The sequence below is a fragment of the Pundamilia nyererei genome, unplaced genomic scaffold (genome assembly GCF_000239375.1).
Source record: "Pundamilia nyererei isolate P.nyererei 1_Seehausen unplaced genomic scaffold, PunNye1.0 scaffold00170, whole genome shotgun sequence".
NCBI classification, from domain to species: domain Eukaryota; kingdom Metazoa; phylum Chordata; class Actinopteri; order Cichliformes; family Cichlidae; genus Pundamilia; species Pundamilia nyererei.
Window position 1 is genome coordinate 1,185,276 of NW_005187571.1, and position 14,803 is coordinate 1,200,078.

Consider the following 14,803-nt stretch of genomic DNA (forward strand, 5'->3'; position numbering starts at 1 on the left):
AAAACTCATCTGTTTAAAATTGCCTATTCTTAAATTTCTGTATGTTTTAACTTTTATCTTCTATTTTTATCATTGTGTATATTTCCAGTTTTTATCTGTTGTACAGTGTCCTTGGGTGCTTTGAAAGGCGCTATTTAAATAAAACGTATTATTATTATTATTATTATTATTACTCCAGGGGTAGGCAACTCCAGGCCTCGAGTGCCGGTGTCCTGCAGGTTTTAGATGTGTCCTTGATCCAACACAGCTGATTACCTCCTCAACATGTCTTGAAGTTCTCCAGAGGCCTGGGAATGAACTAATGATTTGATTCAGCTGTGTTGACACAGGGTGATGTCTAAAACCTGCAGGACACTGGCACTTGAGGCCTGGAGTTGCCTACCCCTGGTCTACTCAGTCATCCCCTATGCAGTGTTTACTGAATAAAAGATAAAGTAGGGTGTACTGGGCAGAATTTGCTAGGTAATTACATAATTACATGATTGTGTGTGTTATATAATTCTGATATTTGTACTTTCCTCCGTCACAAAATATCTGCACCACATTTCAGATCATTCATAATGGTATTACTGTTTCTGGATAAGTATATTTATAAGTAACAAATCTTGGCAATATATTCCACTGAATCTTTAAACGTGAGATTTTATTTAAAAGTTAGACTGGAACCAGCTTATCTGCCAAAAGGCCCTGGACAGTTCATCAGTCCACATTGGGGCCAATACAGAGAAACAAACAGACAAATTCACACCCATGGCATTTAAAATTACCAGTTGGCCTATATAATTCCCAAAGGAAGCAATCAGTTGTTTGTTTGGCATGCCAGTATTTCATAAGCGAGCTAACTTAAAATTTAAAATACGGTTTCCTCCATCAATCCATCCATTTCTGCTTTTACTGGAGTAAGACTTGCTGTTTAGTCTTGATGTTTTTACATCTCATTGCCCAAGTCTTCACAATGAAAAAAAACAAACATTGCACTAACTGGAGAGTTGTCATTCTAGGTCAGGCTCCATGAATAGATGGCTGAAAAATAGGATGCCAGAGGCGTAAAGTACAATGGAGTTTCTAATAATCATCAGGCTGAATAAATTCACTACCCACATACCCCCTGCTTCAGCCTTTGGCTTTCTGCCTGCTCCCTTCTGTTCTCTCTCAGTAACCTGTAGGCCTGTTTAAGAGAGAAAGGGTACGTTTTGCCATATTTTAATTTCTATTTAGACAGAAGTTTTACTCAGGCTTGACTCAGTTGTGTTCCATCCCCTGAGTATATCCCCGCGCTGTCCATGTGACTCTGTCCTGGTGTCAGTTTGAAAGCACGTGACTGGACCTGATTCAGCTCTTTCTTTCTCTGAACTCTTTGATTCTGATGACTGCATGCATTCCCCTCATCCTCCCTGACCACCCTGCTTACAAACACACCCTACAAGCAACAACACAGCTGGGTTTTCATATTTCATGTGACGAAATGTATGAACTTTATCTCTGTTAGTTATTACTCATCTGAAAACCACTATGGGGGGGTCGGGTTAGTTACAGTAGATATTACTGTAGATACTTCTTTTACTGTTGCCACACTTACTGTATATATGTACCAAAATGTCAATTTATTTCGGTCCTCAAGTATATATGTTACAATCAAGTAGTTTTAAATATTTGCCTACTATAGTATGTTTATTTTGATTCTATTGCACTGTAACTGGCATAAATTTAGCCACATACCAAGCCTTTGTATGGTGTATTACAGTAGAACGATGAATATGCTCCCTTGTTTCTATATATGCCTCTGTATATAAACCGTAGACAAAGCTCTACTCTCTGTTCCTGTTTATGCCTCTTTGTCCATTTTTTTTTAATGAATTGTATTAAACTGTTGGCAGGTATGCCAGAGCGCACTTGTCCTGATGGGAGGGACAATGCTGGACAAAACTGTACTGCCAGTGTGGTCAGGAGGGTGGGTGGATTTGGTTGCTGCTGGATGGGTGGGTGGGTTGGGGGTGTGTGGGATCCCATACAATAAGCCTTTGCTCTGCAACTTTGTGTGTGAGTTGTTGAGCGGGAAAGAGGCAGTGGCTTTATTCTGCTTTGTTCAAGCCTTTAGCTAACCCTTTCAGAAAGCTCCCACTGTCCCACCCTCATAAACTGTACTTCATCACGAGGAGTGGTAGTTATTATACAGACGTCGAAAATCTGTCTTTTTTTCTAAAAAGGATTACTCAGGAGGAACCATGCTGCTACGTTCAGAGAAAGCTACGAGATACCGGGCCACAGAGGTTAGACACAGCACACTACTGCTAAAATGACTCATGTTAATAGTAGTAAATCTAGGTTACTGTTACAACAGGCTCTGCAGGTGCTCTACTGGCATTGTTCTTATTTCAATACCCAACCTGCGACAGTAAATGCACAATAGTTTGTGTTGTAGAAACTTGTTTGTCTTGAAGTTTATGCTCTTCAAATTTAGGATTTGTATGAAGACGTGTATTGTTGAGTCCTGCTATTTTACCAGGAGCATTAGCCCAAGCAGCTATTTTTGGTACTTACAACAATATTAATGATGAATAAATGGTGACAAATTGTCACATGCTAAAAAATGGCATGTTTTGAATTGAATTGAATTGATATACCTTTATAAGTCCCACAAGGGGAAATTTCATATGCATGTTTGCATGTTTTCTGACAGAAGAATTGCGTCACAGTCATTTTGTCCCATTTGAAGTAGCAGTAGGTCACATAACAGAGTACCTATACTGGCATGTGCAAGCAGTGTCAGCAAATGGCAGGAATCCAGCTCGAGCCTGGCTTTAGAAAGCAGAGACTTTTTTTTGTAAATTCTCCGTTTGTGTTTCCTTTCCTTGCTATCCTACACAATCAGAAAGAAATCTCAGTTAAAGGACTACATAATATTCTACATTTCAAACCAGAGAGAACATGCAGGGGGCAAGTTGTTTAGCTATTGCAGTTATGATGATTATGATGATAATGACTGTGTCTCATATGATTTCCTCATAGACAGTTTAGAAGATAGATCTACCTACCATGATGCCACCGACTGGTTTGCAAAGTACTCAAAATTGGCATTTTCGACATAATCACCAGTGAGCATACTCTAGGTATTCCCTGGGGTCTTTGAAACACAGCATAAGCGAGATTTACAGACTTGATTTTTACGTCAATGATCCTCAAAATAAGTGAAACTCACCAGAGAAGTGTTTCCTGAGGTCAAGTCAGATAGCTGTAAAGCCGTAGACTTCTATAGGACCAAAAGTCTATTTGCAACAACAGGTATCGCCGCCTGGTGGCCATGAAAACGGCGTGCGCTAGAGAGGTGTAAATGTGACTTTTCTGTTATACAGAAGCATTTATACCAGTGAATTATGTGTTAGATGCTGCTGCCATGGTAACAGCACTCCTCACTATGTTAGAGTGCAGGCTTTTTTACTGCACTCATACATCATGAATAAAATGTGTGTGTTTAGTGCGCTAAATTATGAATTAGTGTTTTTTTCCTGTGTAGTTGTGTGTTTGTGTGGGTCCATATGATTGTGAATGTGTCCAGGAAATTTCATCCTTAAGCCTCTAGTGCCATTTTTTTTTTGTGGCGTTTGACTCACTGTAAGCTTAAGACTGTATCAAATTACTCAGCGATTTATTTTGCTGCAATATAGTAAAGGTTGAAGATTCCCTCACAGAAAATCCTCCTCTTTAGGATCAAATCCTCACTCTGTCATACAGTATATTGGTCATTTTGTAGCTAAGAGCATTACACTTTAAGCCTGTTAGGTATGGATATTGGAGATTACTGAAGCTTTTGTGCTCTCAGACAAACATGGGCTGAGATCCAAAGAAGCACAAATAGAGACAACATATTGTACTTATAGGCACACAGATAAAGAAGAATCACCACAATCTGCAGTGACAGGCATTGAGCGGTAAGCAGCAGCTCTTTATCTCTGGGGAATTTAAGCACCCGCATTAAACCAAAAAGGTTAATGAATATGTTCTTTAATGGGTGGCTTCATTAAATCAACCAGCCGGATGTTATATTAAACACATTTTTACAGTGAATATGAAGGCAAGCGTCTTGTTTTGTTCCACAGCAAAAAACAGATTTTGGTTAATTGAAAGAAAAAGTGCACAAAGCGACTGCATTTCAGTAGAAAGAATAAGAATAAATGTTTTTTTGTTCATGCATCAAACTGAAATTTAAAAAATATCTATGTGCATTAGGAGCTAGTCATATCTCTGCAGGTTGTTAAAACATTGTCAACCACCCTAAGCAGACTTGATTTTCCCATATCAGTCAGTGGAGACCAGTGTGTACTGCACATACTTAGACAGCCTTTGAGAACAGCTACAGCGTTAGTCCCACCTTTGGTGGTGATCGCCTAATTGTGCTAGAAAGTTGATTCAGTTAGAAGTCAGCTTGGTGGGGTGGATGGATTCAAAAGTCTGGACTCTTCAGACTGTCCAAAGAAGTCTCAGACCGCGTCGTGTTAATTTTCTGTTACTGTGGTTGCTCTCTCAGAGTAAGAGTAACTGAAAAGCTTCCAGTCCAAAGTTAGTTGGTCACGATTGTTGCGGGACCAAGGGATACTCACGAGAAGTGGACTACTAGAACAAGACACACATGGATAAGGGCTGAGAATATGTGAAGATTGAGCTGTTAACAATAATAAATCTTATCGTAAGAGATGCTTGTAGAAGAATACAACATGCATTAAGTGGTAAGAAGTAAAAAATTAGGAAACCAAAAAGATCTCCCATAGATGTTCAAATTGTTATGGCATCTGGTGACTGAGAAGCATTTATGATGCAATTTACATCATAATCACATTTAATGACCCTTATGGATTGGGCCATTGTTATTCAGCAAGAAATGGCTCCCATCAGATTAATAACAGATACAAGAACTTTGTATTGATTTGCTTTGACCCTTCCCTCTAAGGGAACAAGAAGACCCATTCCACAAAACTGGTTATTTGTGTAAAGAAAGCGGCAAAAGATTTAACATAATCCGTCAGATGCTCAGACATATGGGTCCAGGTGCTTCGGTTAGGCACAAGCAGACGAAGGCCAAAATTAATGAAAAAACATAATGTTTTTGCCCAACCTTGTTTTAATTTATTCAAAGACCATTATTAATGACTAACAATAACCTGAGATTAATAGAAGTGACCTTTACCTTGTTTTATGATCATCAGTTCAGGCAAAAGTTGCTACAACTTGCTGCTTATCTGGTTAACCTGGCCCTCAGGAAGTAACTGGCCAGTAGTGACCCATCACTGTATCTCCCTGATATGAGAGGTTTGTGTTAGACTCAAAACTGAAACAAATAAAAAATCTGAAACAGCTGAAAAATGAAAAGTGGGGGGAAATGGCCACAGGGAGAAAGAAAACACTGAAGGAAATGTGAGAAATATGATTAAATAATATGAAATAATAATAAATAGAGTTTCATTTTATTGTTTGGAAATTTAAAAAGAAAGCGTGTGGCATGTACAATAGATTTTATTGTTACACTGACTGTGCTTGGTGCGATGTGCTCATCAAAGCAGTTGTGCTGTGCCTTTTATTCGCTTTAAGAGTCAACAAAAACATCAGGCAAAAAACAAGACTAACGCTGTACTGTAAACAGATTGCTGCTTTGCTCTCGCATTTCTTCTCAGTATTTTTCCTCCCTTTATCATGTTTTGTGCTTCTGTCTTTCTTCCCATTCCTCCCCCTCACGTGACCCATTTTTCTTGTCTTTCTTCCATACGACTTCATTGTGTTGCATTTTTAATGGGAACCTGCTTCTAGACCTTCATACTCTGCAGTAAATTCATGAATTATGAAATAAACTGACAAATAAAACTAGTTAAACCATTAAACTGCTTTTTTTTTCTCTCCTTCTTGTGAATAGAGCTTTAAAAAAGAGGAGCCTCTGTTTTGATACTGAGCTTGAATCAAATGGAAGATTCAATCCACCAGTGGCCGCCTCCTCTTTGCCTGCTTAGTGGTTTTGCCAAAGACCTGAGGTCTACGCTTTACAAAAAAAACCAATCAAACAATGAAATGGAATCACTGTCCCACATCGGTGCTAAAAGAAAAGCAAACAGCAATAAATTATATGCGTATGTGTATATAAAATAATGAAATATATATACAGAATAAAATATATTGCACTACATGGGAAACAAAGCTCATGTTTTTCAACTGAATTAGCTTTTTAATGATGTGGTTACAGTTTCTCATCCTTATATTTTAAAACCTCTCTCCTCCTGCTTTCTTTATTAATCAGTCGTACCTTGTCCTGTCTTTAAAATAGACAGTCTTGTTTTTTTTTATTAATTCATTCATGACTCATCTTGGCACTGTTTATTATCAAAGTAAAACCTACTTTTGTGTTATCTGCCACTGAATACACCTCCTTTTCACAACGAAATGAAATCCAGTCCTAACCAGTACTTTTTAGTCTTACTCCCAGCATGCACTCTGAGGCTTAATCATTTGTATTTTTTAATTACACTGAAGCACATTAATCTAAAGCCACTGTTATTTCTGTTTTACTGTTTTTTTTTCATGAAATGGATACTAACTCATTTCTTATTGCTTTTAAAATCTGCACGAGCTACAAAATGTAACTGCATGATGCAGAAACCGTTCTGCATGTATTTAACAGGGAGTTGTGTCTCAGTCAGTTGCTGTGTCTAATTAAAATGCAGTGCCCCTGCAGCACTCTGTACAAAGCATCTGGGAGACAGGGGTCAAGGCCTGCTTGCTCTTGCTCTAGCCTTTATATAAGTGGCTGTCAACAAAGAGTAGATCGGCGTAATCGGGAACTCTCTTTGCCAGATAAGGCTGTCTGTGTTTGCTGATGTGGCTACACAAAAATAGGCAGTTTTCCCTTTTTAATGGTTGACTGCTGGTGCCAAAAACATATTAAGTACATCTATTTCACATAATAAAGCATAGACAGCATTTTTTTTGTACTTCTGTGCTATTCACATTGGAGGGATTTCATAGATATGTTGTTTACATATTAAAAAGGCTATTACCAGTAATTACATCAAATTGAGCGTCAGCTGTTTTGCTGAGAATCTAAGTGACAGTGTTGGTTCAGGTTTGTCAGACTATCACTCACAGTCATAAATGTTTTCTGCATCGCTGTCATACTGAATATGTCTGACAGCTCCCTGATGGCAGTCTACACCTGATAAGTTGAAGTGTAACCACATATGAGTCAGTTGTGTTGCGCCAACAGTAAGCTCAGTAACATTTTTTTACAGTCTTTGTTGCCAAATATTGGGATTATATCGTACCATATGCATGTCTTTACATAGCTAGCACTGTCAGCTGGTTCTATGTTGAGTGAAGGATTCCTTCCATATCTATAGTGGGCCTATGTTCTTCCATAATGTGTAGGCCAGTCCCTAGAGATTCTCCATGACCACACCAGTGTGGTGGTTCTTACTGCAGTTATTGTCCAAGAAGTTATGACAGCCTAAAGCATGTGTGTATTTTATGAGCCAGCTCAGATTAGAGAAGCATATGATGCTCCTGAACATGTATCATGTTAGCGAGCACTGCAATTATCACTCACCCATGGCAAAGCGTACTGTTGGCCAGCTGTGGGACCAGGGGCTATGTAGCCATGTGGTAATGAGTGTAAATATGGGGCAGCGACAGTGTCTGACACACTTCCTGTAGCTGTGTATGATTTCTTTATTTGTGGCTCATCTCTGGGTTCTGTTTAAACCTGAGTGTATATGTGCTATTAAATAGGACATGAAGTGTTCGCGTCTCTTTGTGTGAAGTTATGAAAAATCTTTTATGAAAGGGGAGCAAAAGACCAAGAGAAAATAGCTGCACAGGGGGATTTGTGTTGTCTCTATAATTTCTGGCCTCCTACCCTGGCTTTTATGAAGTAGTGGCAGATAATCCCTCTTTAGTTGTGGAAGAGACAAGAACCTCTTCAGGGTACTGAAGTAAAAGAAGAAACCTTTATCCTCTCTTCTCTTGCCAGCTGGAGTAGCTCTTCCACTCACTGCTTGCCACTGATTTGTGACCGTATTCAAAGTCACCTATCCACATATGACAAAATGTATTCAGTTTTCAGAATCCTCAATTAATCAGGGACAAATCCCTCCACTTCATAGATGTTAAACGTTGTGGGTTCAAGAATAAGAACGCTGCCCTTATTACCAACTTATTACCAAGCCTCAAGCAGGAACAAGAGGATATATTCTTGATTTATTGAGCTGGTAAATTGCCATAGATTATAGATACTGCCATTCAGTTCTTCCTGCCTGACCCTCTCTCTCATTCTCTGTTTTCTTGATCCAACACTGCAGGGGTGCTTCATCACTATTGTAATAGTGTATGCACAAAATCCGCTTTGACCATTTGTCTTATTTTGAAAGTTCAAGTCAAAGCTCAAGACACATATTCCTTATAAAAAAAAAACTAGCATGTACTCAGTTTGCAACATGAGGTATTCTAATGACACTTATAGTAACTACTTACAGAAAATATGTTTAGCCGTTTTGTGCAGCAGAAACTTTGAAATAACACATTTTAAAATTCTGTCATTGAAACAGTATGTATGTGTGGCCTATGTGTGGCCTATGTGTGGCCGAAGCAGAGCAGAATAATGTCATTTGTTCTCTCAGTGCTTCTCTTTGCTGGGATTACCTTTCCTCTGTAGGGACAGAGGTTACTGTGATGTTGTTGCCCATGCTCTCATGAGTAAAGCTGATGCATGCAGGGATGTGACCGTGCATGTTTTTGCTCAGTTCGGGTGATATCTCTTGAGATTGCAAACTGTGGAACTGTAAGGATGTTTATATGAGCAAGGCAAGCCGAGAACAAAAAATGTGTACAGACTGTGTGCAGATTTACTGCTTCTTCTTCTTTGCCTTCTTTTTCTTCTCCTTCTCACTTTAGGCGTCATTGAAGTCGATCATCTCCCTCTATCTCACTCTATCCCCATCATCCTCTTCTGTCACACCAGCCTGCTGTTGTCCTCCTTCAGTACATCCAAGAATCTTTTACGCAACTCCATATCAACATTCTTTGTCCCTCCAAACGTGTCCAAACCATCTCAGCCTTTTTTCCAAACTGCTCAACCTGATCAGTCCTATGATACTGTCACGGCGGGGTACGCCAGTGTTGTGAACAGGGCCCAAAAGCAGATGCGGAGAGAGGAGTTGCAGGAGCCTTTATTTTGGCTGAAAGCAGCAAAAACCATGAAAACTGTGGCAAACTATGAAAAAACTGTGAACACAATGATAAACTATGAAAAATGTGGCTAGAATAACAGACGACCTGACAATGAAACACAGAAAACAGGAGGTGATCAGGGAAAGTGGGAACACATGGGGAAACAGCAGAAATTAACATAATGACGGGACGCGGGAAGGGAAACTAGATACAATGAGCAAAGAACAAAAGACTCTTTCAAAATAAAACAGGAAACATGGAGACGCAGACATGACAACACAAGAACTAATAACCACAACCTAGCATGAGAAGCTCAAAAATGCAGAATAAACTCAAAAACGCTGGGTCCGAGACCCATATATCTTATATGGGTCTTATCTTACTCTTATAAATTATAAAACCCTTACAAATCTTATCATGCTCAACTCCTGGATTTTGTCAGTCCCTCCATCTCCGAACCATACATCATAGCAGGCCTCTCTATCTTCTTGTAGCTTTCTCTCTTTCAATCCTTCTTTTGGAAATCACCTCTGACACTCTTATGCTTTCTTATTCGCCATTGCTCTCTTTCTCTCTCTCTCATTTGCTGATTTTTCTGTTTTTTTCATTGTTTGTATGTTGAGTATTAAATTTTGATTTTTCCACTATTGTTCTTTCTGGAAAACAATGGAAAGAATACTATATCTAAGACTGGATCAATGATAACCAGTGACTAATAAGGAAGACTTGCCACAGTAATGTGTAAATGAGCCTTGGCAAATGATTGAATGAAATGTGAACACACTACTATGGAGGAGACTCTTATTTCATGTGCCAGTCTGCTCTGTGTATATGCACAATCTTGCATAATGAAGTAAAAATGTAGACGATAGAGTCAAAGGAGCTTGCAAAGAAAAGCGTCTGGACTTCTTTAAGTTGCTTGAAGACGTTTCACCTCTCATCCGAGAAGCTTCTTCAGTTCTAAGGTCAAATGGTGGAGAGTCCCAGATATAAACCTAGTGGGAGTGTCCCCCCACAGAGGGACAAAAGGACCCCCTGATGATCCTCTAATCGCCTGAGCCAAGGTGTGAAACTGGGTGTGGGTCCCAATCATCCAGAGTTTCGGGTGTGTTCATTGTGAAACCTGGCCCCAACTTATCATGCGAATTCCTGAGGTCAGATGGCCCAGGATGTGAGTTGGCGTTAAGGCGTCTGGGAAGGGATCTCAAAACTGGATTATAGATGGCAGAGAGTTGATGTCGTAAACCCCCACCTCTGTTCAAAGATGGTCGCTCACAGGACCCACACCCAGTTTCACACCTTGGCTCAGGCGATTAGAGGATCATCAGGGGGTCCTTTTGTCCCTCTGTGGGGGGACACTCCCACTAGGTTTATATCTGGGACTCTCAAGTCCAGACGCTTTTCTTTGCAAGCTCCTTTGACTACGATGACCTGGATGACTGAGAACCTTCACAGACATGTAGACGATAGACTTATCTACTGTTAAGTGGTTCCTAGTAAAAGTAATAGGTAATCAGTGCACAAATGGTTGAAGTAAATTGATGAATGCTCTCCTTGAGCCCACTGAAGTCTTTTCTTCAGTATTTTGTTCAAGCTGGAAAGATGACAGGAAGTTTTTAACTTATTCGGGAAGAAAGAGAATTGCAACATCTAAAGGAGGAGACATAAAAGAGGTGCAGAGATTAAAGTTTGATTATTTTTTTATCTGGCCCAAAGATAAAATCAGGATGATTTGTGGAGTATTTTTGGTTGAGCTGTACTGTAAATCTGTCTTGCCTACTTTTTTTCTTTACCTTTATGCTTGTTTAGTTGTGGCACTCAGTTAACATTAGCAAGCCATGCCATGTCATCATTTCACTTCATTATGATAGATTTGTAGACCAAGTCACGCTAATCTGGTTGGGTTGTAAATAAACTGTCTGTTTGATATTTAGCAGATATTTTGGAATAACTGAACAAAATCTTTTGACCTTTGTTTTCAAGGTAGAGATTATTAAAATGTATTTTCATTTGTATTATGGCAAATTACTGGCCTTACAGGTAAAGCATACTGAGTTTAGTCGCAGCGGTTTGGCGTTTTAATTTGATGTATGACAGACTGTCACCATTTTAATTATTTTCAGAATTTTTAGTCAAACGTCAGCATGTCGAGAAAATAAAAAAGTGTGCATCCTTCTTTGTGTGTAACACTGACAGAAAGACAGCAAAAGGGAGAAGAATATAAAGAGTTCATTAAGACCTTCACCAAAGCAAATAAATCATTATCCAGGCTTTTTGTCTGTCTTCTGTTCAACAGGCAATAAAACACACATCAGATCCAGCTGATCACTGGCAAATCATCCCTGAGCCTCTTCAAGGCATTATCCTAGGTTTCATGCAGGACACACAACCACACTCGTTCGTACACATTCACAAACCCAACCTCAATGCTCTTCCCACTCGTGTACATTGGCTGCCAGAGCTGTCTTTGTATCCCATCACCATAACAACTGCCTCTCTGAACGTTGTAAAAAGAAAAAAAAAAGGGAAAAGCCAAAGTGAATTTCTCTCAGTTTGACTTGGAGATAGTGAGAGTAGCAGTCGGCAGCTGCTCACAGCATGTCAGTGGTGTCTGTCTACTCGACACGGGCTTGTAGAGGCAAGCGGGTTGCAGATGACTTGGTGAGAAGAGAAAGGAGGTGTGTGATGTGAAATTTTGGAAGGTGTTGTATCGTGTGACTTTCAGAGCGTGGGATAAACAGTATATGATGCTGCACATGGTGAGTGTCAAATGGCTGCTGCTTTTTGTTCTCGTTACTGCATGTGAGTGCTCGTGTTGGTAAGCACGCGTTTAAATTTGTTGCGTTACATGTCTCCATTAAGTTGTGTGAAATGTAATGAGTTTATGAGTCTCGAGGCTTTAGCACATGCAGATATTATGTAATGAGAGAAACTGGAAGACCTTGAGAGAATGGAGTAATGAAAGTTCTCTGTAAATCTCATTTGGGATGCTGCAGATATTTTATAATTACATCCTGGAGATGATATTAGGCAATCATCCATGTTTTTTATTGACAGTTTATGTGTTCAGTATTAAAATTTTGTTTGGTCAATTTCTCTCAATAATTCCTTTTGTCTTCTGTAACTACAGTACATTCTTATTGGTACAATTCTAGGCTTCACTTTTGCATTTTAGATTTATTGTTGCTCTGATTCGTCAGACTATTTTAATCTATTATGAAGTGTTAGCACTGGTGCCTTGCTCACAGCTTCATTTCTCGCTTTATACTCTACAGGCTTGCACTCGTATTGGTAAAGGTGATGAATATTTTTAATCATAAGTCACAAAGGAAATTAAGTGTTTTGCGTGCATGTGTGTGTTTGTGTATTTTAGAGTGGATATGATTTACATGTGAGCTTGTGCTTCTGACTGTGTGCTTGTTTTATGAAAGTGGTTTTAAACATTAATTGTAGAGCCATTGTTGTGTGTGTGTGTGTGTGTGTGTGTGTGTGTGTGTGTGTGTGTGTGTGTGTGTGTGTGTGTTATAACCATTACATCTGAACTCAAAATATGACGTTAGCCTCAGGATCTCATTTTCTTGCCGCTAATCTCCAAAGGAAAACTCTCCCTTTCAGTGCTGTTTTGCAGCTCTGTCCATTTCTTTTTTTGGTCTGTCCTATAATAGTTTATATACCGTATCTTCTGAACATGTTCCATTAGCTTGCCATGACTGAACAGAAATAAAACCTTCAAACACAGAAGGAGAGTAAGCAATGACTTCAGCTTTCATCTCTGGACTGCATTATTAAACATCCCCATCCACAGGAGTCTGACATCATCCAATCACAGCTGTTTCTTCCTCCTCTTCCCCTACTCCCCGTTCCCTTGTCTCCCTCCATTAGGCAAACCTGAAGAAATTCATGGAGTATGTGCAGCAGAGGAACATTGAAAAGGTCTCAAGGTTCCTGGAAAAAGGCCTGGACCCTAACTTCCATGATCCAGACACAGGAGGTGAGCAAGTCTGCTAAGATTTCCATCCCTGCCATACTTGAGTTTACTTATTGTTGATGATTGTTTTTCTCCATCCTTGATTTGTCATTTCTCTCCTTCTGTCTTCATCACAAATGACCATATATGGATTTTCTGAAATAAGCCTTCTGCATAGCGGGTAAAGCTGGATTACTCTCTTTGCTAATCTCCTCGTGTATATGCAAATGTTTGTCCAGTCATAAAGGAGATTTCAATGCTGGGTGACCTGTAGTGTAGCAGATGAGCTGCGAAGTGAGGGAAACATGAGAATAGGCTGATTTAACACCAACTGGAAGCAGCCAGCAGACAGGAGGGTGACAATCTCGACTGAAAAAGGCAGTGATCCAACTGCAGAGTCATTGAAAATGTAAAGCCACAGACAATTTTGTCCCAAAAAAAATGCAGCAATTCAAGTGGTGGATGTTTTGGGGGAAGAATGCACAATAATGTCAGTGGAAATAAGCTGAGTTTTCAAAAGTGTTCTTTGCTTCCTTGTGCTTGCAGAATGTCCTCTAACGCTAGCAGCACAGCTGGAGAGCTGTGCAGAGCTCATCAAGGTGCTGAAAAGTGGAGGGGCACATCTGGACTTCAGAACAAAAGATGGGATTACTGCTCTGCACAAGGCCGTGCGCAGCAAAAACCATACAGCACTTATAGTGAGCACATTTCACACGTATATACAGTTCAGCCGGCTCAACCACATTCATGCAAACTCCCCGTCTAGAAAAGGAGAATGTATGGGCAGGTAATGTCTGGCAGCAGGTGCTTGAGCTATCGAGCACAGAGGGCACTTACTAAATGTGTGAGATTGAACTTTGAATATGCTGACATAATCACTGAATCACTGAATGGCCTTGCATGTGTCTGGTTTGAGGAGGCTTGTAACCCAAATGAAATGGGTTGTGTGAGTCATGTTTCCTGTTGAAACTGAACTGTTGAAACTGGAATGAGTTATTTCCACTTTTGATACCACAGTTATGGTATTGAATGATCCTAAAGATCCAATAGGAGAGAGTTACAAATTGCAGTAGCTACAGCCTAAAAAGTACTGCCAGCTTTTTCCTGAGCCTCTCAACAAGCCTTGATTGGATGATGTCAGCTTTCTACTGGCTTTCTATTATAAGCCTACAGTAGCTCTTTAACATAAACAGGTGCCTGAACATGCAAGGTTCAGCATTTGAACACACAAGAATTATAAATTTAATGTTAAACAGTATAAAGAACTGGCAGCCTGTCCAGTGTGTGCCTGATCTCTCAGCCTATGACAGCTTCATGCTATCAGCTTATGACAGCATGAATGGATGGATGGATGGAATTAAGTGAGACCTTTAGGGTGACAGAATTCAAGAATTGGAAGGAAAATAAGTGGGAGGAAAGGAGGATGCTGATTAGGGCTGCCACGATTAATCGACTAGTCACGATTACGTCAATTATCAAAATCGTCGAGGACTGATTTAATAGTCGACGCGTCGTTTGAAGCTTTGTAAGATCCCAAAAGACGCAGGAATAAGTAGTAGGATTTAAGAGTGTAATAACGGACTGAAACAGAAGATGGCAGCACTGCATGTACAAGGATGCCAGTTGCCGTTAAAC

The 14,803-nt window shown here is 39.7% G+C and overlaps 1 protein-coding gene across 9 annotated transcripts in view; it reads left to right on the forward strand.

The window, feature by feature from the left end:
- The window catches only part of shank3a (SH3 and multiple ankyrin repeat domains 3a), a 164,907-nt gene that overhangs the window by 55,827 nt on the left and 94,277 nt on the right, over positions 1–14,803 (forward strand). For all 9 annotated transcript variants that reach the window (XR_001290534.1, XR_001290535.1, XM_005745983.2 and 6 more), the window contains exons 4-5: positions 13,084–13,192; positions 13,715–13,866. Coding sequence is in view for 7 of the 9 variants with exons in the window: in XM_005745983.2 (XP_005746040.1) it covers positions 13,084–13,192; positions 13,715–13,866 (261 nt within the window). In the remaining 2 variants the exon portion in view is untranslated. The remainder of the gene's footprint in view (positions 1–13,083; positions 13,193–13,714; positions 13,867–14,803) is intronic.